Below are 24,181 nucleotides of genomic sequence, written 5' to 3' on the forward strand. Positions count from 1 at the left end.
GATAACCCGGAAACATTATGTTCACAGGAACTGCCAGCAGGTCAGACGTTACGGCGCGTTCTTGTTGCGTTTTTCCCGCACTTCACTCACGTGTTATCAATATAGTCCTATCGCAGTCAACGATAATCTGGCTTGGTGGCTTGACCGAAATCTTCCAAAATTCATTCAACCCGGGCTGCTCTTGTGAAATTTGTAAATCACGAAGAAACGAAAATACCAGTTGTTCTTTTCATTTCACAGCAAAACACATTAAATACTTTCATTATGGAGACTGACGAAGCTGCAGTTGCAGCAACTTGGGCCAGCGACAGTATGGAGGGAGTTGTTGTGGCTGAAAGTGCGGAGGGGGGCCTCGCGATAATAAATGCTGATGTTGCTTCAGAGGGTCAAGAAACGGGCACTTCACCAGGAGCTAAAGCGCCAAAGACCAGCAGAAAGTGGAGCAAATACAGCAGGAAATACAGCAAAGCTTGGGAAGATGAGAAGGAGCTGCGTTCTTGGTTAATGCCTGTTGCTGGTGATATTACTCTTGCCACATGCCGATTTTGTCGCTGCACTCTTCGAGCCCATCACGCTGACCTTGTTCAACATTCCAAAACTGACAAACATAACAAACACGCAGGTAGATTCACTTCGGTGAGTAGGTAGCGCCGATCTCCCGTCAGTCGTACTGTGTACATACAGTGTAGTATTCAACACAACTTACATTATACACATAGACAACATACTGTAGCGTGTAGGCGATCAGCCCTTGTGATTGTCAACAGAGTAGACCTTTACCATGTTTACAGTACTGTATTACAAGTCTGAGTACTACACTGGCTGGGTGTGCGTGTACGTGTGTGGCACCTATACAACTGGTGGTGTATAAAACCCACATCTAACGGGTTAGATTAGAACCCTAACGACTATGGTCTATGGGATGAGTTTGAAAACCTGTTCTCGTCTAACAAGTTAGATAAATTGTCATGTCTACATGATGTAGACAATAATATCTATGTATTTAAATGTGGTTTATTTGCGGCTGTACTTGGACTAATTAGATTAGTTAGAATTCTTAGTAACTGTTAAATGTAATTTATGTTCTATACATAGGCCTAACGTTACACATTGAATTGATTTAGAGTACCGTAGTTGTGGGTAAACTCGGCATAGTGGGTAAACTCGGCCCCTAACGCGCACGTTACCACTGGCTATAATGCGCGCGCTGGGGGCCGAGTTTACCCGCTATGCCGAGTTTACCCATAACTACGGTATCTATATAATTTTTCTTACAAATTCAACTTCCTGAATTTTTTTTTTCCATTAAAAAAAACACATTTTGCCAATTTGGGATGCTGAAAACAGATCCACCTGTTGCCATTTTTGTCGAGCCCACCTGAGGTGAGGGGAGACTAAGGGTTAAGGGATCGCCTGCGACGTCTGTCCATCCGTCGTCCGTCCTTCTGTCCGTCGTCTGTCCGTAACGCTACAAAAACTTCAATAACTCTTTACTCTGGGATTCAATTGCAATCAAACTTCGAGGGAAGAGGGGTCATACAAAGTTTCACATTTTACCATAGATCTATATGAAGGTCACCTCGAGGTCAAAGCTCACGGGCAGGGGTCAATGAACTTTTAGAGCCCAATGTTAAGTTTTTATGGCATGTTTCTATTATGGGTCATAACTTTTGATCCATAGGTCCGTTTGTGACTAAACTTGGATGGTAGATGTCCCTTGGGGCATGGATGATCACCACAAGGTCAAAGGTCACAAGCAGGGGTCAACAAACTTTTAGAGCCCAATGTTAAGTTTTTATGGCGCATTTCTATTATGGGTCATAACTTTTGATCCATAGGTCCGTTTGTGACCAAACTTGAATGGTAGATGTCCCTTGGTGAGTGGATGGTCACCACAAGGTCAAAGGTCACAGGCAGGGGTCAACAAACTTTAAGGGCCAATGTTAAATGTTTATGGCACATTTCTTTTTTGCCATAAATTTTTACCCTTTTCTATCTCTTTTTATCTGTTATATCTATTTTTTAATCTGTTATGTCTCTTTTTTTTATCTGTTATATCTCTTTTTTAATCTGTTATATCTCTTTTTTTAATGTGTTATATCCCATTCGCGTACAATTTCTTGTACGCAAATGGGCGAGACATATTATGGCACTTGCCTTGTTACAAATTACGTCTTCAGCCATTGTCTTGCCTCTTTGGAACAAGTTATTTGCTTAACCAGTCTGCATTTCTTGATTTTACAGCCTCAGAATTCTGTAATTTCAGCACAATGCCAAGATAAATGCAAATAAAAATCTGAGCTTGACTACAAAAAAGAACATCATACATCCATATTAATCGTAGGCCCTACCTGCATTTACTGAATGCAAATTCTGGCACATAGGTGGAAGATATTTTGTTTTCTTGTTGGGAAGAGCCATCTGTATAATTTAAAAAAAAAAATGATTCCTCCTTTCATTTTTATGATACTTGAAAGTCATTCCCCTCAGTTCATGGTCAGTGACATTTTTCTTGTTACTAATGTTAGCTATCGTGTCCTTGATTTTTTTTTTGCTTTTTTGCAGGACTATGTATTAATGAATACCTAGTATTGTGGTAGTGGTAAAGAAGTGGAGTCTATATCTTCTACTACTAGAAAGATCTAGGGTTTAGATCTAGATAGGTCTTACTAATAGACTGTACTCAACATTTTACACATTGCCATTTTTATGGACTCTATTCTGTTGAATCATATAAATTGTATTCATTTATGATGAGTGATGTCTAAAACTGTGAAAGAAATTATATAAACTTTTTGGACATATTCTATTACCCAATAATTAGGTATTAGTTTGTTGTCTGAATTTAATTCGTTAGTGATGAAATAAGTTTTGGCGAAGCTGATGTCAACACTCAGAGTTGGACTCCAATGATCGAGGGAAGTCACTGTTATTATTGGGACTCTGACACTCAGTTTATGGGAATATCTTGTAGGGTCTTCCCTCAGGGAGAACAATGTGGAAGATCCTTTAAAAAAATTAAAACAACAAATCTTCAAGTGCCATTGATGTACTAGTATTCTTAACTGGCGGGGTCAGTTCAACTTGTTTTGTGAACTGCAATCTTCCCCATCTTGTCGGATTACGACAAATTTATCCCTTTTCTGGTATTTTGCTTCTTCAGCTTATTGGAAACTACACAATGAATTCCAAGGAGGCAGTCATGACTTCTGCAAAGCAGTTTCTTGAGTTTGTAAACAAGGCACCATCGCCATATCATGGTAAGTGAACTTGTAAATGTAAAGTGCTCAGGGCTGGGTCAAAGACCAACACTTCAGTTTCTGGGCAGGAAAACTGAAAGCATTGTTACATTGTATAAGGGTAAGCAAAAGAGATTAGGGAAATGATGATAAAGCAGTGTGAGGCAACTTACCTGTGGAGATTTGGGAAAGGTAAGGTTGTATCAGTAAGATGTAATGATTTATTTCTTTTTGTGATGCAAAACTTCTTAGATTAAAGGGAGAGTTATACACTTTGACATGACCACTTTTCCATGAGTTTAGGATAGATGTAGTGAAGGTCACAGGGTCGGACATCATATCCACTCTAGACTTGGACTTGGTAAACTAAAGAAATGTCAGCATGCATTTACCATATACAGGAAGTGGGATTGCAGGGCAATAGATGGCTGATATTTAAAAAAAAAAAAAAAAAATATTCCTTTTAAATATACTTGTAGGCAGGTCAATTGGATTGCAGATGGCATGGTCTGCATCTAAAGGTATATCATTCAGTGTTGCCGTGCTGGCTGATTGCTTCTTCTTTCTTCTTACATTCACTACGGTATTCTGGAACTTTCTCTTCTTCATTGCCTTTTGAATTTTGCAGCTGTGAAAGAATGTACGTTGAGACTCTTGGCAGCAGGTTTTGAGGAACTCAAGGAAAAAGACACATGGTATCTTCATCCAAAGAAGAAGGTTCGTGAGTACCAAGAAAGGGAACATGTGTGATTTACACTTCAAATTTAACAATATAAAATTTGGGGATGACAGAAATTGTCAGAAATTTTCAGTCACAACTGCAAATCAATATATAAGAGCTATTACAGTGCTATGTATCACAGCACTATCATGGATGGCTATTTTAGTAATATTTTAATACTTAATCAGACCCTTTAGGAGCAGCGTCCACACCCCCCCCCCCCCCCAAAAAAAAAACAAAAAACAAAAAAAATAGTAAATGCATGAATGATTAAACAACTGATTAACTTTAAAAAAGAAAGAAATACAGGAAATCAAAAACAATTGATGCATACAGCTCCTGAATACCAAAGATACCAGTAACTAAAGATAAAGTGAGTCAAAGTTTGGAATTCAGTTACTAGTCTGTTACCACTGAAGACTCTTTGAATGTCTGAACTCAAAAGGTCTTTGTACTTATGGATGTCTGTAAAAAGGAGGTTTGGACAAATAATCACAAGCAGCAGCTCCTCTGCAATTATTTCATAAAGGTACATTTTGAGAGAAGATATTTCTAGTTTGTTACAAACAATCATTGTGCAGATGCTTTTTCACTTTTGATCACATAAAACTGAACAATACTACACTTTAACACTTGAACTCATGCAAGATGACATATTAGAAAGAAAAAAGTGTCAAACATGTGGTGTGTAGCAAGTTATACTTGTTTCTTTTTTTGCACACAGTACTTCTTTACTAGGAACCAGTCTGCACTGATAGCCTTTGCAGTTGGAGGTAACTATACAGCTGGGAATGGATTCACGTTGGTTGGAGCTCATACGGACAGTCCATGTCTGAAGGTGACTTTTCACAAGAGAACAAAGTTTTGTGGAGAGCTAAGCCATATGAATCAAAATAAGGTGCAAAATATACTATACTGACTATTCTGTACAATAACAACACACAGGTGAGAGGGAGTTCAGTGTTTTCGAAAGTTTCAAGTGTGGTAGTTGTGTAATTGAATTGAGATTCCAATTGGAAATCTTTTCATTCAAAACTGTTTCTCCATTAGGCATCACTCAGTTGGAGAAAAAAAATACTTTCACAGAGTAAGACATTTAAAAAAACAATGGCAACACTACAAGTGAAAGACAAGAAAAGTATTTGGAAAAATTTGTGCAAAGATGGACATGCCATGAACATTAGTTAAAGTGTGTTTAAGTTTGTTTCAGCAATTATTTATAAAGCAGAGCATTTTGTGTTCTTGATTTTCCAAAATGCATGCCCTTCACATTGACTAGTCAGTATATTGAAGTCATTTCTTAATTTGGCATTCCTATTATATAAGTAATAATGCCAATGAGACTATGGACTCCCATTTTGTGGTTGATTCCTTTTTCCAAGTTTTGTTGACAATGGATTGCTTTTTCCTCTATCTACCAAGGTCAAGCCAATCTCTAAGAAAGACAAGCATGGATATTTGTCAGTGGGAGTGGAGACGTACGGTGGTGGAATATGGAATACCTGGTTTGACAGGGACCTGACTGTTGCAGGACGAGTTATGGTGAAGGTAATAAAGCTATGGACTTCATTTGACTCGTATATCTGATGTCATTGTACTGCCAAGTGCGAGTTTAGTCCACTAGAGAAAGATATGCACAACTGGTTCAGTATCGGAGGGACCACATTTGTAGGCAGTTTCGAAACTGAGTTATCAGCTCTGTAGGGTATTTAGATGGTGTAATTATGTTTCTTTAGAAATGATCCGTACCAGAAATATGTTGCACTTCATGACTTTCCACTTGTATTGTCATTCTCCATTTCAAACAGTTGTGTAAGTGAGTTCGTTTTTCTTCTGCTTCTTCATGTGTGACCTTGATTTTTGACCTATATTGTGCATTTTGCTATAAAATGCTACTCCTTCGCCATTTCTAACCCGATTTCGATTCCGTTTGCTTTATGTGATAGCACTAGGTGAGGGCTTCAAAACTTCTACACAGAATTTTGATCTTTGTCTTCTTTGACCTTTGACCTTGATTTTTGACCTACATTGTACATTGGCTACAAAATGCTACTCCTTCGCCATTTCTAACCCAATTTCGATTCCATTTGCTTTAAGTGATGGCACTAGGTGAGGGCTTCAAAACTTCTACACAGAATTTTGACCTTTGACTTCTTTGACCTTTGACCTTGATTTTTTACCTATATTGCACATTTTGTTACAAAATGCTACTTCCGGCGGGGACATATATTACGCACCGCGTAATTTCTACTTTTCCTTGTTTTTTTTTCTTTTTATAATTTTGGTAAATCTTTTTTTTTCTTTTTTTTCTAAGATATAGAATAAAGGAACATAATGCCTGGATAGTATTTCAGAAATTATATGGCGATGTGTATGTGTATCAGAGCTGCCAGACTTCCCTGATTCTAATGGAAGTTCCTGAAAAAACATGATTTCATGTCGTCAAGAGAGAGAAGGTAAAAGGATCCTGATCCTGAGATTGAGATTAATTGTCCCTTTAGTGATATAAGTAATACAAAACTGTCCCATGTTGCTCTGTTCAAACCTCCCTGAGTGTGATGTGTGACTGTTGGTAGTCCTCAATGAATCCGTGTCTGTTTGCCCGTTAGAATGGTGAAAAGTTGGAACACCGTCTGGTCCATATAGAGAGACCCATCCTCAGGGTTCCAAACCTGGCCATTCATCTCAACAGAACTGTCAACGATGGATTCGCCCCCAACACGGAAACAGAACTGTGAGACCTGGAGCTATTAATATTTTGATACTATTGATGAGGACACAGTTAGTGGGAATGAGATTACAATTGTCATAGCCTTGCAGAATATCAGTCAGACAGTATACTTGTAGATTTCTTTAAGACAATGTTTTGTTCACATTAATAATGGCATTGCTGTGATCCATGTAGGCATCTTGAAGACTCATGGAAAAAGAAATTGGCTGAACAGAAGCAATATTAAATCAGCTCTACCGTCCATAAATACAATTAAGCCTTTCCGTGCCATGGTCCTTGGTCAATGTGTACAACACCTTGGGGTTTCAGTGTCAGTTGGCGCCCAAAGTATACAAAAGGTTGTTCATTCTCATAATTATTGTAATTCAGCTTCGACATGTTTATATGATTGTACAGTTTGCAAAGATCTTTTTGCGGCTAGACCAAGATTTCATTTCAAGTTTTATTTAGGATATGTAATTAATGTATGATACTTGACTGTTCTGGAAACTGTTAATGGTCATGAATTATTTCTAAAGTGATCTAATGTATGAAATTACATTGCATTACAATTTGCTTTATTGTCATTTCTAATTCATCTTGTTTATATCAATCCTCCATGGAAGACTAATACAGAGCTGTTGACGAGCATGATTTTTGTTTTATTTATTTTTTTATTTAGTATTTCTCTTCTTCATCCAAATTTAGAAAATGTTGTTTTGAAATATCAAAAACAAATGGAGTATGTGATATTTCTCAATTTTGAGACCAAAGTGTGGCCAATATGTGTCTGCTTCAGTATTATACTCTTTGTGAGCTTCAGAGGTTGGCAGGCCTAGACATGAACTATTAAAACAATGCTATACACTAATCTGCAGATTGATAATGCATGTTTTCCCTGTCTGACACCAGAGTGCCCATACTCGCTACAAGCATCACTGCTCAGCTGGAAGAAGGGACCATTGATGAATCGGGGAAAGATATCACCATCACAGGCAATGTATGTATTCTCCTTCACCATTAACTTCACTTCACCACCCCCCCCCCCCTTACCTGCATCTTCAGCATTTGAGACACACTTTATATACATAACACATATTTCATTTTATTTCATATTATTTATTACGTTTCCACACAAATTATACAGTGTTGTATTTGTAACGTACATCCACAGAGATCAATGAAAAGTGACACATATTTTGTAAATTCAATGTATATGAAGACTAGTATAATGATATTACATGACACTAAATGAAATTAAATGAGTCTGAAGTAAGTTACATTCATATTGGATGATTGAGATTATGTGCAGGGGAACCTATACATGGAAGCAGATGCTTGTGGGGGTAGGTCTCTAGAAAAAAAAAAAGTCAAACACAATCAGATACACTAGATACACTCACACACACTCTCGCTCAAGTAAACCCCCCGAGTGGTTAAATTCACGACCTAAACAACAATTAGGAAATGATAGTTAAATATTATCCCTCTTCAAGTACTGGTAATGAAGTGGGACATATATTGCATTTGTGTTGGAAGGTGCAGTGCTTTTTTTGTATTGTTTTTCCATGTTATCCTTGAATCAAAATGTCTTGTTATCCCTTGATTTTGTTATTGATATAATTATCTTCAGGAACATTATATGTTCATGGCCATGAATGTTAATCTTTTGTTGAAGTAGATAGAATATTGTAGAATTTGATTGATTAATAATGTTGCAAGTGTGACATTGTCAAAACTTATTGTTGGATGTCACTTCCACCCTCACCAAGTTTTGTTTGTTTGTTGATAAGCACAACTGCTTGCTTGTCTGTCATTGCTGACAAGCACAGATACCCTCGAACATGCTCTCAAATAATAGGGATTAAGCAATCTTAATCCCAGTTGTGTGATATTAATGTTTTCTCTTGTACTGTTGTATTGTCTCTGGTCTCCAGGTTCTTTAACTTTCCATCTTCAAGTTCAGTATTCAAGTGTTACTGAAAATGCCTGGCGAGGTTTTGTTAGCCCAGAAGTTTTCACGTGCTTGAAACTTTGGTGAATTTTGGCAAGGAGCCAAGATTCGTGTTAATAAAATGCCCACTAAAGTTTTCTGTCTACGCAGTACATTGAATGCCAGTACAATGCTGTACACCATCATAGTCGTCAATTTGCAAACGTTTCATGCTGCACAAAAGCTGTTGGCTCCAATTTGCAAATGTTTCTGGTTTTGCAGTACATGTAGCTGTATAAGCAGATTAGGATGTTAATCACCAAAGTATCCTTGTATTCCAAACAGGGTATGAGGTTGAAAGAATGAAATAGATGTTGAGGTAGCTGTATACATCCCTCCATCATTCATGGTTCGTCTATCTGCCTTTCAGGATGGGAAACATTCCAGCGTCCTGATGAAACTGTTAGCTGACAAACTGGAAGTGCCAGTAGCTGATCTCATGGACTTTGACCTCTGTTTGGCCGACACCCAGCCAGCTGTAAGTCATATCGGGTCATGTCTTACAAATACTTGTTTTCTATTGTTGATCCCGAGTGCTGTTTGTGCATCAGTCATGACAAACTAGTGGAACCCATTTTCCAAAATGACTTGTTAGTGGAAAAATGATACATGTAGTAGTCTGCTATTACATAGTCTGAAACTCGGGACTTTATTGAACTTTTTATCATATGGCTGTGGATTTTAGGTCTCTTTTGGCTGCATATAAATACAGCATTGACACCATTTTCACTTACTCTGCAATCAGAGCACATGGAATTATTGGCTTGAGTTCAAAAGAAACCATGACTCCTGGTCTAAAGGCTCAGACGTTGCCACATGTGGCCCACATAGGATGATAAATGACAGTGACAAAACATACCATTTTACCTTTATGCATCATGCTGTTCTAGTTTCAAGTGGTTTTGGTTATTTTTCTTCACGTGTAACTCTTGGAAGCAATCTTTTGATCAAGTGATGTACACACACTCTTGTGTTTCTTCAATCTTTGATTATTCAAAGTTATTCCATGTGGGCAGCTGAACTTAATGGTGTTAATCATTTTTTTTTAATTATTATTATGAAACAAAAGTTTGACCATTTCTTGCAAGAATTAAGCAGTTTTTGATGCACAATTTTGGAAAAATATGTGTATCAGCAAACATGATCTCCGAAATGTAGCTGCTATCGTCCTTTAATTGTAGCAAGGTTCCTCAGTGTAGCTTCTGCCATGGTCCTATAACTAAAGCAGACTTCGTTCCTTTCAAAGTTTAGGACCATGATATTTATAAAACCTTTGCAAAAGTAATGATAAGCAAGTGACGTTGCAGTCAAATTATCAAGGCAGCTACTTCTGGGCTTCTATGCTAAATAGTTATCATGTCTGACTTGTCACAGAAATTTAGATTGTTCTAAGGTTTAGCCTTGTATGAATTTTTGAGGGTTATGGCCTAATATCTTGTTTCCATGATGACTTCATGTAAAATTGGTCTTATGCTTTCTTGCCATGTGCAGACGATTGGAGGAGCACTGAACGAGTTTATTTTCTCTCCCCGCCTTGACAACCTCATCTGCTCCTTTGCAGCTCTGCAGGTGAGTTGTAGGCTGTTGCCTTACAAAAACATTTCAGTTGATCATTACAATTTTATGAAACACATTTTAGAGGAGCTACATGTGTGCAGATTGTTTAGGTACTTGTGTTTAGGGAAGTCTGTGTATTTGTTTTCGGTTATAACAAATGTTTAACCCATTCTGTTCTTTTGTTTGCTGATTGGCATGCATGCTGTAGTACTTTCTTCACCTATTCGCGCAGATGGTCATGGAAATAATTTTCAATGAAGGGAGATTACCCAATCCCCCTAATCTCTACTCTGTCACTGACGTTGCTGTTGGTCTAAGGCATATTGCCACACCTGAGTGGCTGTGCTAACTGTATGACAAAGTTAAGTTTTTTATTTCTGTAAGATTTATTGGTGCTTTCATCAAAGAATTGTGCCAAAATACACAAACTACTCATGCTATCTCATATAGGAGGAATTGAGGGACCACTCTTTGCCCTGTTGGTTGCCTAGATGTATCTTTGCTGATATATGTTCTATACTGTGCTCTATATTGATATATGCTTTCATAGAGAAAAAAAAAAAAGTGCAAGTGAATATGGTTTATTTTCTATCACCTAGAGTCTGATGGCATCATGTGAAACAAGGGACAGCCTTGATAATGACCCAAACATCCGAGCCATCATGCTCTTTGACAACGAAGAGGTAAGAATAATCCTCATCCATGGTTTTGCTCCATTTCCAACTTTTTAATATGGATTTGTGGTTGCTATATTTTATGTTGTTTCTGTTTTTGTTGAAGAGTAAGGGGTTTGAAGTAGGCAAAAACATCCTGTAATCCTTTCTCTCTGTACTTTACATTTTTTACAAAGCAGCATAATTCTGGCCTTCAGGATTGTCCTCACAGTAGCTGTTGACACACTGACTAACTCCATATAAATGTTGCAGTGTAGTGCTGCTAATGATAAGTGCTGTAAAGTTTCATGTCTATGGCACACTTTTTTTTTTCATCATGGAAAATATCAGAAGATAGGAATTCAACTTATAAACAGGTGCAAGAAAATCTTGCAGGGATTGCCAAGCCTGATCTATTTTGTGTAAACCCTGTTGTGTTAGTCACTGCAATGCTAGTATTGTGTTTACGTAAATATATTACGTGATTGTGTAAAGAAATGGAAAAGACATCGATATGAAATTTCATAATGTATTACTTATAGATTTTTCAATATCACCTCCTATATAGATCATATCTTATCCTATCACCAGTACTGTTTCCATGTAATTGTGCCATTCGAAGCATTAGAATATGCTGGCCACTTTGGTGAAAACATGCTGGAAAATGATTGATAGCATATAATGTTGAATGTATATGTAGTATCCATAGTCCATTTAGTTCATAATGAAGACCTCTGCAAATTCAAATAGACTAAATTTAGTTTAAAGATATTTATATTAAAGTTTTGAGATTTTTGATAGCTCATTCTCTGAAATGGTTCTCTTCAAGGTGGGGTCTGGCAGTGCGCACGGAGCGCAGTCTTCACTGGCAGAGTACTTCATGAGGAGGATATCTGCTGGAGGACACCAGACCGCATTTGAGGAGTCCGTTCCCAAGTCTTTCCTCATCAGTGCTGACATGGCGCATGCAATACACCCGAACTACCCGTAAGTGAAGTTTTACTCGTGTCATCTGCACTTCTGTCGTACAGGTGATACAATGCACTCCCATTATAACAAACATGGTTATAATGAAAGTTTCAATATAAGGAAGTGAAAATCAAGGTGCCAAAATTGCTATCTAAGGTTTATATCTTTGTACACTTCATTGTTCGGCTATTTTATGAGTCGGGTGTGCCTAGCAAATTTTTACCGGATTGATCAATTCACACATTTAATGCATTGTAGTATGTAATTATTGCATGATAACATGCATCACAAGATCCAAATTGCAAAGGATGTTCAGATGACATTACTTCCACCTCGATCCCTGAAATTAGTTTATGGGCCAATATAAGAAACTTGAGATATAAAAAATATAAATGAATCATATGATGTTCCATGGCTCTTTATTCATTTACCAGTCAGTTAGTTGAGTCATTTCTTAAGATTTGCTGTCTTTGTGAATATTTCCTTCATAAGAAACAATTCCTATGATCAAAATTTGAGGCAAGATGATGAGAATTTCAGCTGGTGAATGAGATAATTGTGGATTTTCAGTGAGAATATTGAATGTCATCTGATTCGTAATCAACAAGACATGGTTTGTGTAGAGTCTGATATCTCAGGAGGTTATTGTGTAATTCTGTCCTTTTTTGTTGTGTGTCTTGATTTTTGTTTGCAGGCACAAACATGAAGACAACCACCAGATTGCTCTTCACAGGGTGAGAAAAGAAATGCTTTTAAATGTATTTGGCTTCTTTAGTGAGAATATGTTTGATAGCAAACTGATAAGATGATATGCTAAAAATAGATTACTGACACCATGTTTTAACTCTTCATGCAAAGTCCTTGAAATATGTAGGAATTTTCAGTTGAAACCCTCTTGTAACGTGCTATAAGTACTTTGCCATTAATACGATGCTATACTATCTTGTAAGTTTCACGGTTATACTGATTATACGGAATTAGTCTGTCATATTGAAACTGTCGAGCATTACTACAGGCATTAGGGCAGAAAGGTAGCTTTGTCAGATTTGGTATGTTTACCTAGGAACATACCTTATGCAGATATCCCCATTTTTGGTTACCAATATAATTAGCGATTCTGAGAGAGAAATTATGAGTGGAAAAGTGAGCAAAGAAAATGGGATTCCATCGGGATTCGAACCCGAGACCTCCGGATTGCTAGACCGGTGCTCTACCGACTGAGCTATAGAAAGCCCTAGTGCAGTGTTCGTCCCAGAAACCCTTAATTCTCAATGCTCGGGTGGTCAGAAGCTATAGCAGTGTGTTTGTGTGTGACACACACGCACACACTTGAACCTGGCATAAACCCGAAGGATAATTCAACTTGGGGATAAATGCGAGGGATCACCGAAGTGATGCAGCTTTTTGAGTTTGTAACAAATAAAGACAGAATAAACTGACCAGAAAGAATATAAATTATTAGTGGAAAAGTGAGCAAAGAAAATGGGATTCCATCGGGATTCGAACCCGAGACCTCCGGATTGCTAGACCGGTGCTCTACCGACTGAGCTATAGAAAGCCCTAGTGCAGTGTTCGTCCCAGAAACCCTTAATTCTCAATGCTCGGGTGGTCAGAAGCTATAGCAGTGTGTTTGTGTGTGACACACACGCACACACTTGAACCTGGCATAAACCCGAAGGATAATTCAACTTGGGGATAAATGCGAGGGATCACCGAAGTGATGCAGCTTTTTGAGTTTGTAACAAATAAAGACAGAATAAACTGACCAGAAAGAATATAAATTATTAGTGGAAAAGTGAGCAAAGAAAATGGGATTCCATCGGGATTCGAACCCGAGACCTCCGGATTGCTAGACCGGTGCTCTACCGACTGAGCTATAGAAAGCCCTAGTGCAGTGTTCGTCCCAGAAACCCTTAATTCTCAATGCTCGGGTGGTCAGAAGCTATAGCAGTGTGTTTGTGTGTGACACACACGCACACACTTGAACCTGGCATAAACCCGAAGGATAATTCAACTTGGGGATAAATGCGAGGGATCACCGAAGTGATGCAGCTTTTTGAGTTTGTAACAAATAAAGACAGAATAAACTGACCAGAAAGAATATAAATTATTAGTGGAAAAGTGAGCAAAGAAAATGGGAGAAAAAAAAAAAAAAGAGAAATTATGCATAAAATTCAGTGAAAATGTGAGCGGTCAAACGACCTACTCTTGCCTAAAATATCCTGATTCCAATGACGTCACAAATGGCCTGTGCTCTGTGCCAGCCAGCTGCGTACTCCAAAGGCCAAAGTGAGTGCATGCTTTCTACACAGTCTGTGCAGTGTAGCTTGATCCCAAACCATTGTTTGAAGGAAAATGCTAGAACAACATTTTTTATTTGAGTTTTGAATTGGAAACCAATGAAAAGGAGAAAGGAGGGCACGATACTGAGTCATAATCCTCTATGAATTTCAAACATTGATGATGGATATTTAGGTGATTTTGACCCCAAAGCAGTCGAGATGCGGCTGCTGATGCCGTTTATTCAGCTGGAGTGCTGGCTGCATAGTTTTGTGAAAGGGGGGTGGGCCAAAACAGCTGCATGATGGTGATGATGATAAAAATGAACTGCTCACAAGAAGGAATGAAGATATATCTTGGCTTGACCCTAATATATTACAGTGGGAATCGGTATGAATGGCATTCTTATCAACATTTGCATTAATTGTAGTTTCCCCTGCTTTTACACCCATTGCACTGACTGCATACTGTGTACTAGACCTAGACTTTGCATTGCAAGCTACATGATGTATTTTGCACGCATCAGTGCGACTCACTAGCACACTGCCTTTGCTGGCCGCTTGAACAGCCGCTGCCACAAGGTTGGCCAACTGGACAATACACACACTCATGTACACACATGCACCTACCAGACTGCTGTCACACAACTGTAATTTGAGCAGGAGCTTGCCTCACTGTCATTGGCTGTCATCACTTTAAGGACGTATTTGAAGCTGTTTTACAAAAATAAAGAGTTTTAAAATGTTAAGGACAGTTAGTATTAATTTCTGATTCAGATTTTTTTTTCTAATTTCAGACTGCAAGCAGCGTACGCCGCAAAGCTCGCGAAGAGTGACAGTGAGTTGTTTTGAGCTACAACATGCATTTGTTATCAATATCAACAGATCCTAGCAACTGAAGCGGTTCATATTTTCATGAGTGTTTGAAAATACGCTATGTAGTATTGTGATTTTGGTGCCATTTGGTTAAATAGAATTTTAGAAATCTACATGGACATTAGCACCGATTCACATACACGTTCGCTGCTTTGAAAATATGAGGCCACTTGTGTCGTCATCAAATGATGAGGCAATATTCTGCCACAATGGCACTTACACAGGTGTGCAGAATTCAACTTAACATTCTCTTTGGTTATTTTCTACATTGCAATTGGCATGCAAAAGTTCATATATAATATTCACATTTAATATGTTCTCAGCTTTCAGAAGAGGTATTATTTGCCGGTTTTGGGATTCTCATTGTACAATAGTTCCAGGTTAAAGCAAATTGCAGATGTGCATTTTACACTAATGGGCTGAAATACACTGCTACACATGTGGTGTCAAAAATGCTGATACAGTGTAGTATGAAAACTGCCATTCTTGCAGATAAACCTTTCTCGTCTGGATTATCTTCAATGTAAGTGGAGACAGCACTGACAAAAAGACAAAATATACCTGGTAATGAGATGCTAAATATAGATCTATACTTTTGCTGTGTCAAACATTTAATTCATTTCTATAATCATGACTTCCACAGGGACCAGTGATCAAGATCAACAGTAAGCAGCGGTATGCCACCACCGCCGTCTCCACCGCCATTCTCAAGATGCTAGCTGAAAAGGGCGACGTTCCTCTGCAGGTGAGACTGAATTAGTAATAAACGAGACATTGAGATCACTCAAGAGCTTTAATCTAGTCCAAGAACCATTTCTAAAGCCAACACACAATTGTATGTGGACCATTTCCATTTTCTTTGATGGGGGGCGCATCTTGTGCAGCATCATTTTATCATGACAAGATTCTGTTTTACCCTCCGTGCTGAAGGCTGAAAGTGTTGTGATTGTGGACTACAGTTCGACCTCGATTATCCGGCCATGTCGGGACCGGCGCTCATCCGGATAAGCGAATTAGCCGGATATGGGAGACACAATGTTATTGTGTATAGCTGCCATCCAAGCTGCCGTCCCAGTGCACTGGCAGCTAGGCAGGTAGCATACCCCGCAACGGTGGTGTAATCTATGCTAGAATTATGCTAAAATTGTAGTCCCTTCTTCACAAAAATAAAGTATACCTTTTAATGTGAAAATCATAGATGTTTTACCTCATTAAATATTGAGAAACCTATAATGCACATCTTATGAAATTAGTGAAATAGATCCATGCAAGTCACTGTTTTTTCTCAATTTTTGGATGGGAAAAAAAGTCCTTCACTGCGTGAACGCGGTCCGGATAATAGAGATTTCCGGATAAAAGGAGGCCAGATAATCGAGGTCGAACTGTACTTGATTTATCAATACCTAGACTGGACCTGAATTAGTCATGATGGTTTTACTGAACTCATAATAATGTGAAGGATATTTGCATTCGTTTGTTTATAGTTTTGTGCATGAGCATCTTTGCATCTGTTGGCCTTGATGCAATTGCCTGTATGATTTAGTGAAATTTGTGCATCATTGAACTGACACACTTCTTCCACTTTCTCTACCATCACTTGTACTACCTCCACTACCACTGTTGACTACCACCACTGCCAACATGACTACCACCTCCACTGCCACCAATACTGCCACAATTACTGCCATCACTACCACCACCACTATCAACATGACTTCCACCCCCACTGCCACCAATACTGCCACAATTACTGCCATCACTACCACCACCACTATCAACATGACTTCCACCCCCACTGCCACCACCTCTATCACCGCCACTTCCACCACTGCTACTATCAAAACGACTACCACTCCTACCACCTCTATCACCACCACCACTGCTACAATGTACTACCAACACGACTACTACTCCTACCACCTCTATCACCACCACTACCAAAACTGCTACAATGTACTACCAACATGACTACCACTCCTACCACCTCTATCACCACCACTACCACAACTGCTAATACCAACATGACTACCACTCCTACCACCTCTATCACCACCACTACCACTACTGCTAATACCAACATGACTACCACTCCTACCACCTCTATCACCACCACTGCCAAAACTGCTACTACCAACACGACTACCACTCCTACCACCTCTATCACCGCCACTACCACCACTGCTACTACCAACACGACTACCACTCCTACCACCTGTATCACCACCACCACTACATCAACAATGCCCCTGTAGGAATTTGTTGTGCGCAACGACATGCCCTGCGGCACCACAATTGGGCCCATCTTGTCGGCCAACCTCGGCATGAGGACCGTGGACGTTGGGGCCCCCATGCTCAGCATGCATTCCTGTCGAGAGATGGGCTGCACCTCTGGGCTCTTTCAACTTATTGTCCTCTGTAGGGTGAGTTCACTGACCTGTCCTTTTCTTTGCTTTTTTTTTCAGTTTTTTTTAATGTTTACTAAACGAAATGGGATTTTTTTTTTCTTTGCATGAGCTCTGAGCTCTTTGCAGTTGCTATTACTGTATCCACCAAATATTTCGCGGGGCTTTTATTTTTATTTTTGCGATTTTTTTTTTTTTAGCTGAATGTGATGAAATGATGGATCAATCATCAAAGAAAGCCAAAACAAAATTTAGAAGTGAGTTTTTGCTTTCTTCACAAGACAAACATGAGGTTTGAATTCAAGTTAACCAAAATTTAGAACAAATCAGTCATGTGAAATGTTTCTCTTGTGTCCTTCCTTTTGGTAGTAAGATAGAAATAGGGTATCCTATGAGGATGTCCAATTCCATAAAAAGTTCTAGTCAGCCAAAGCATTCAGGCTTCACCAGGTGAAAGCTTACTGTATCTGTGTTGTATGACATGAAGTAGCCGATGTCACATGGTCATACCGATTTGGGCATTTGCCAATGGCTCTCTCCAGTAGAGCCAACAAATAATGCTCAAAAGAGATGGTTCTACTTGAATACTATTTAGCCTTCACTGATATGAAATACAAGTTCAGCCAACCTCACCTATGCTGAATCCAAGGGACTGCACTGGAGACAATTCTTCGACTCAAGAGAACTTTGACTTACACAATAGAATTAACACATTTCTCTGTCCATTTGGTGTATAGTTTTTGTTGAGCCCACCGGAGGTGTGGGGAGACTAAGGGATCGCCTGCGGCGTCTGTCCGTCCTCCGTCCGTCCGTCCTCCGTCCGTCATCCGTCCGTAACGCTACAAAAACTTGAATAACTCTCTACTGGGGACTTTAATTTTAATCAAACTTGGAGGGAAGAGTGGTTATACAAAGTTACTCATTTTACTACACATGAAGGTCACCTCAAAGTCAAAGGTCACAGGCATTGGTCAATGAACTTCAGGGCCTAATGTTAAGTTTTTACAGCGTGTTTGATTATGGCTCATAACTTTTGATCCCTATGTCCGTTTGTTACCAAACTTAGATGGTAGATGTCCCTTGGGAATTTGAAGGTCATCACAAGGTCAAAGGTCACAGACGGGAGTCAATTAACTTTTAGGGGCTAGCAATATTAAAGGGAAGATAAACCCCAAGAGCAATGTGGATTGAGTGAAAGCAGCAACATTAGTAGAACACATCAGTGAAAGTTTGAGGAAAATCGGACAATCGATGCAAAAGTTATGAATTTTTAAAGTTTTGGTGTTGGAACCGCTGGATGAGGAGACTACTAGAGGATATGACGTATGAGTGGACAACAATACAAAGAAAATATAAAGGAAATTCAACAAAAATTCACTTTTCTAGAATCATGAAAGAGCAATGGACCAACCTCTTTCAGAAAGCAGGGGGAATAATTGCTACCCTTAACATATGTCAATATCAAGTTGATGGAATTTGTAATTTTCATGAAAAATGGATTTTTGTAGACTTTTCTTTATATTTTCTTGGTATTCTTGTCCACTCATACGTCATAACCTCTAGTAGTCTCCTCATCCAGCGGTTCCAACACCAAAACTTTAAAAATTCATAACTTTTGCATCGATTGTCCGATTTTCTTCAAACTTTCACTGATGTGTTCTACTAATGTTGCTGCTTTCACTCAATCCACATTGCTCTTGGGGTTTATCTTCCCTTTAAGTTTTTACGGCGCGTTTCGATTATGGCTCATAACTTTTGATCCCTATGTCTGTTTGTTACCAAACTTGGATGGTAATTGTCCCTTGGGGAGTTGAAGGTCACCACAAGGTCAAGGGGTCATAGGCCAGGATCGATGAACTTTCGGGATTTAGAAAAACATTAATTTCTTCTACGCGAATGGGCGAGACACATTTTGGCACTTGCCTTGTTCTTTGATTTGGACAATCTTTCAACTTGTGAAAGGTCAGTCTGCAAGAATCTTCAGGCTATTGAAGGAGGCAGACTTAACCAGAAGAAGAAGAAGAAGAAGGTCGACTCAGGTGAGGTTGACTTTATGATGGGTATGCTGAAAACCCAAATTTGTCTGTTGCATAATAATAGGCATGTTGTCTTGCAGCTTTCTCATGGGTTAATAAATCTGTCCACATTTTCTCTCAAGGCCTTTTTCGAGATGTTCCCTGCCATTGATGAGGATGTCACTGTGGACTGAATACCTCTTCGTCAGATAGCGGTTTCTCGTAGCCATGGAGACAGCCCCAAGTCTGAAATATCAGCAGTTACACATGATATGCGCTGGACTCTCTACTGAGCCAAAGATACCAGACTGCATCAACAAACAGCCTTTATCCATTCTTAGCTACTTATCCAATTACTTCTGACTTTAAGTCATATGAAATGTGTTATTCTTATCGCTGAAACAGAAAAAATTATGCAAAATGCACCAAGATTGACAATATCCATATATAATATGGAATACAGGTGACTACCATTATAATGAAATCCTCCGAACTGGCATTTTTCTTTTGTTAAATTGAAATTTCATTATAGCTGAATAGTGAAGTATATAAAGATATATAGAAGACAATTGTAAGACATTAATTTTTACTTCATTGTAACAAGAATTTTGTTATAACCATGCTCGTGATAACAGGAGTGCACTGTGGGTATAACATGCAAACATATCGTCGCCGGTCACACGAACCGACGAATCACTCGATGTTGGGTAAAATTTTCGATTTTGAGATTTTCAATCATTTCGATAGTAGATATTCCATACTACATATTCTGAAATTCTCAGTGTTGTAATTCGGTGTAATTTTTACGTAGTTATCACTTTTGTAGAAGTATGTAATTCCATTTGTGAAAATTATTTGTTTTCCCCATAGACGCGTGTGTTAAACAATCAGGCGATTCGACGGTTCGGTGACCGCGCGTACTAGTACGCGCGGTCACCGAACCGTCGAATCAGTGCGCATTGACTTGCGTGTAATTTTTGAGATTCAACAGTTCATTGACCGCGCGCACAGTGCGTGTACTATGTAATACATGTGTTGACAATGACAACGCTCAATGTACATGTACATATGGACACACATGGAAAATGACGACGTTCTTTGCAGACCGAAAATACATGCATGCAGCTCTTCGACGATTTCCCGCTTATTTGTTCATAATACAATTCGATAAAAACTTCACAAGTTAGAGCAAGAATTGAAGTCTGATGTACTACAAAAATAATTGGAAATTATAGACATGATAGTGTAGCAACCATAAGTCAAAAATGGGTTAACTTCAAACGCAATTTTCTCGAATTGTCATTCTTACGCAAACCTGAGGGATTCGTCGGTTCGTGTGACCGGCGACGATATGATGGCTATAATATATTTTGTCATAACTTGGAATATTTCACACAAGTTAAATAATTTACTGGTATTCTGTGTGAATGAATGTATGAGATTCTGAATATTTATTTTCTTTTTCTTCTTTTTGTATATTCTTTTTTTTATAGGTCTTGATTGCTCTACTGTTAACTTTAGGTATGTCTTGTCTTTGTACCTCCTTCACAATAAGTGTTATAACCAAAGATGAAAGTGTTTTATATCACCTGTGCATCCTCAGTTGCTTTGTAAGAAAACAATTTCATCTGCGCTGTTGTCATCATTGTCATAATGATTATGCCAGGTGTAATATACTTCCACAAAATCCATCTGTCTCATTGAAAGAGTTTATCAAACAAGAAATATGGTTAAAACTATATGGAAAATGTGGACAATTTGCTTTTCTCTTTTTTTTTCTTAAGCATTTAGAAGTGCTCAACCTTGTTTGACCTTCAACGTTACAGAGTCTCATCTTCAAAGATATATAGCATAGAGATTGCTTCATATTCCCTCATGGATAGCTATGTTTGTGTGAGTGCACCTCTAAGCCAGATTTGCAAAACTTTTTTTTTCTTTGCTTACAAATATTTTATATTTACCCTATTCATTCATCTGATACTCTTTTTTATTAGATAAAGTGAAATATGAAAACCTTTGGAAGCTTTATACAATGTCAAGGGAAGCTTTATACAATGTCAGGGTTGATTCAATCATTTTCTAGCAATGTATCCTGATCATTTCTTTTTGCAGAGGTGTCAGCTATTACTTTTTGCAGTACAGTGCACTCCTGTTATAATGAAGTTCTCGGAACCAACTGTTAGTTTTCTTTTGTATGTATAAAAGTTTCATCATAACTGAACAAATGCAATATATGATGAAAACCACAAAACCATGCATATATTATGTTGTTTATCAAATGCTCATTATACATTGCAAAGCAATGCTAGATGAGATACAAACTCATTTATTTCATTTGAATTTTATGTTTAACAGTGAGCATAGAGTTGCTTGTACTTTCATGCTCAGTTTGAAAATGTGTATGAAAGTGATGGGTTTAGAATTTGGTTAGTATTTGTTATTCCAAAGATTCTTTATTCCAAAGGCCCATTATTGCAAAGGTTTGCTATTCCAAAGGTGAGTTCTTTAATCCACAAATGAAATAATATTCATTATTCTGAAGGTTCATTAGTCTAAAAAAACAAAAAAAAAAAAAAAGGTTTGTTAATGCAAAAATGGAAGAAAGTTTCTCATACCAAAAATTCATTAATTCATAGGCAGTACATGTAAAAGGTTTTTAATGCCGAAGTTTTGTTAGTATACTCACCTTTCCTTTTCATTTTTGGATAAACGAACCTTATTTCATTTTCTACTAAACGATTCTTTGAAATATGAAAGATTCCCATAATTTTCATATTAACAAACCTTTGCAATAATGAACATCATTTCATTTTTGGATTAACAAATCTTGGGAATAATAAACATTCAGAATAACGCCGCAAATGTTCATAATAACAGATGCTATTTCATTTTCGAACTTATGAATATCCAGATATACAGAGCTTGTGTCTTTTGGAAAAATGAACCTTTAACATTATTAATATGGATTTATTTAGGATGAACATGTGATAATGTAAGTTCTCCTTGGAAATGGTGTGTGACACAAGGAGTGAATGCAGAGTGATTAGCTATTTTTGATCACAGGGAAATATGAAGTACAATGTATTCGCCCATGTAGAGATGCTGTGTTAATATTTGTTATGCTGTGTAACAAGTTTGTTGTGACAAAATCTTTGCTATAACTGTGTTTCTGTAAGCAAATTTTGCAGAAGAACACTTGTGATGATAATTTTGGGACCATAATTTCCACTTCATTGTAACAAATTTCATTATGGCCGTGTTTGTTGTAATGGGAGTGCACTGTATTTTGCACTGTTTTCTGCCAAAAATACAGCAGGCTACATCGAAAATACTGTTTTCCCCGAATTCTATAACCACACGTATGTCTTTTGCAGGAAAGGTGAAAATACTGTTTTCCACCAAAAATGTGCCCTTTTAAACCCTCTGAATACTGCAGTGTTGTTTACAAGGGTGGCATCACTGCTTTTTCAACAGCCACAGGTTTATTCATTAAAAACAAATTGTGGGAATCACAGTTAAAGGGAAGATAAACCCAAAGAGCAATGTGGATTGAGTGAAAGCAGCAAAATTAGTAGAACACATCCGTGAAAGTTTGAGGAAAATCGGACAATCGATGCAAAAGTTATGAATTTTTAAAGTTTTGGTGTTGGAACCGCTGGATGAGGAGACTACTAGAGGATATGACGTATGAGTGGACAACAATACAAAGAAAATATAAAGGAAATTCAACAAAAATTCACTTTTCTAAAATTATGAAAGAGCAATGGACCAACCGCTTTCAGAAAGCAGGGGGAATAATTGGTACCCTTAACATATGTAAATATCAAGTTGATGGAATTTGTAATTTTCACGAAAAATGGATTTTTGTAGTATTTTCTTTATATTTTCTTGGTATTGTTGTCCACTCATACGTCATAACCTCTAGTAGTCTCCTCATCCAGCGGTTCCAACACCAAAACTTTAAAAATTCCTAACTTTTGCATCGATTGTCCGATTTTGTTCAAACTTTCACTGATGTGTTCTACTAATGCTGCTGCTTTCACTCAATCCACATTGCTCTTGGGGTTTATCTTCCCTTTAATGAAGTTGATTTTGTAACATCAGCTCTATGCAAGTAAGTGAAGAGTGCTGTAAATAAACAAGAGTACATGTATTTGACTCTTGGCTATCAAGAGTTGCAAACTTTGAGACTCACATTGTACTTAGGGTACTTGGTTTTGTATATCGGTGTTAGCTGAGATCAATCTCAATGTTTAGCGCAACAGGGCTGAGATTCTTTACTTTTATACTCGATCTAAACGACTTTGATGACAGCATATTGTTTTACAGCAATTTCTGCTAGTATAGACTTATTTGATTTTAAAACACTTTAAAATTATGTAAAGTTTGTAAATTACTGGCAGGGGTTCCCGAAATTACTAGAAAAGATCATTCAATGGGTTATGCAATGAGTCAGGGTGCATTGCTATGTCAGTGCATAGATTAAATATTATTAAACATACTGAAGCCCCCCCCCCCCTTACATCTGCCCAAAAAGGAAGAGGTCTATTATACTGTCAATGTTTATACTTTGACAGCATAACACTTTGTGAATCAAGACATGTGGAGCTGTCTGTTGAATGGTTAAGATAAAGAATCAAAGTGATGGGATGAAAAACAATTATTACCCCTTTGTCAAGGATGAAGTTAGTGATTTCCTATCCTGGAGGGAATATAGATTTGCAACTTTGTTACAGGAGTCAGTATTTTGGCTTGCCATTCAATTTG

The 24,181-nt window shown here is 38.0% G+C and overlaps 1 protein-coding gene across 1 annotated transcript; it reads left to right on the plus strand.

Annotated features, from left to right (window-relative positions):
* The first annotated feature begins 312 nt into the window (after window positions 1–312).
* Window positions 313–19,819, plus strand: LOC140237529 (aspartyl aminopeptidase-like). Its single transcript, XM_072317464.1, has 15 exons — window positions 313–636; window positions 3,164–3,260; window positions 3,868–3,956; window positions 4,685–4,798; window positions 5,383–5,508; window positions 6,570–6,694; window positions 7,583–7,670; window positions 9,034–9,141; window positions 10,155–10,232; window positions 10,820–10,903; window positions 11,703–11,860; window positions 12,537–12,576; window positions 15,641–15,742; window positions 17,250–17,417; window positions 19,558–19,819. Exons 1-15 carry the CDS (start codon window positions 313–315, stop codon window positions 19,606–19,608), a joined length of 1,752 nt encoding a protein of 583 aa, XP_072173565.1. The 3' UTR covers window positions 19,609–19,819.
* The last annotated feature ends 4,362 nt before the right edge of the window (window positions 19,820–24,181 follow it).

Source organism: Diadema setosum, chromosome 14, assembly GCF_964275005.1.
Source record: "Diadema setosum chromosome 14, eeDiaSeto1, whole genome shotgun sequence".
Classification (NCBI taxonomy): Eukaryota; Metazoa; Echinodermata; class Echinoidea; order Diadematoida; family Diadematidae; genus Diadema; species Diadema setosum.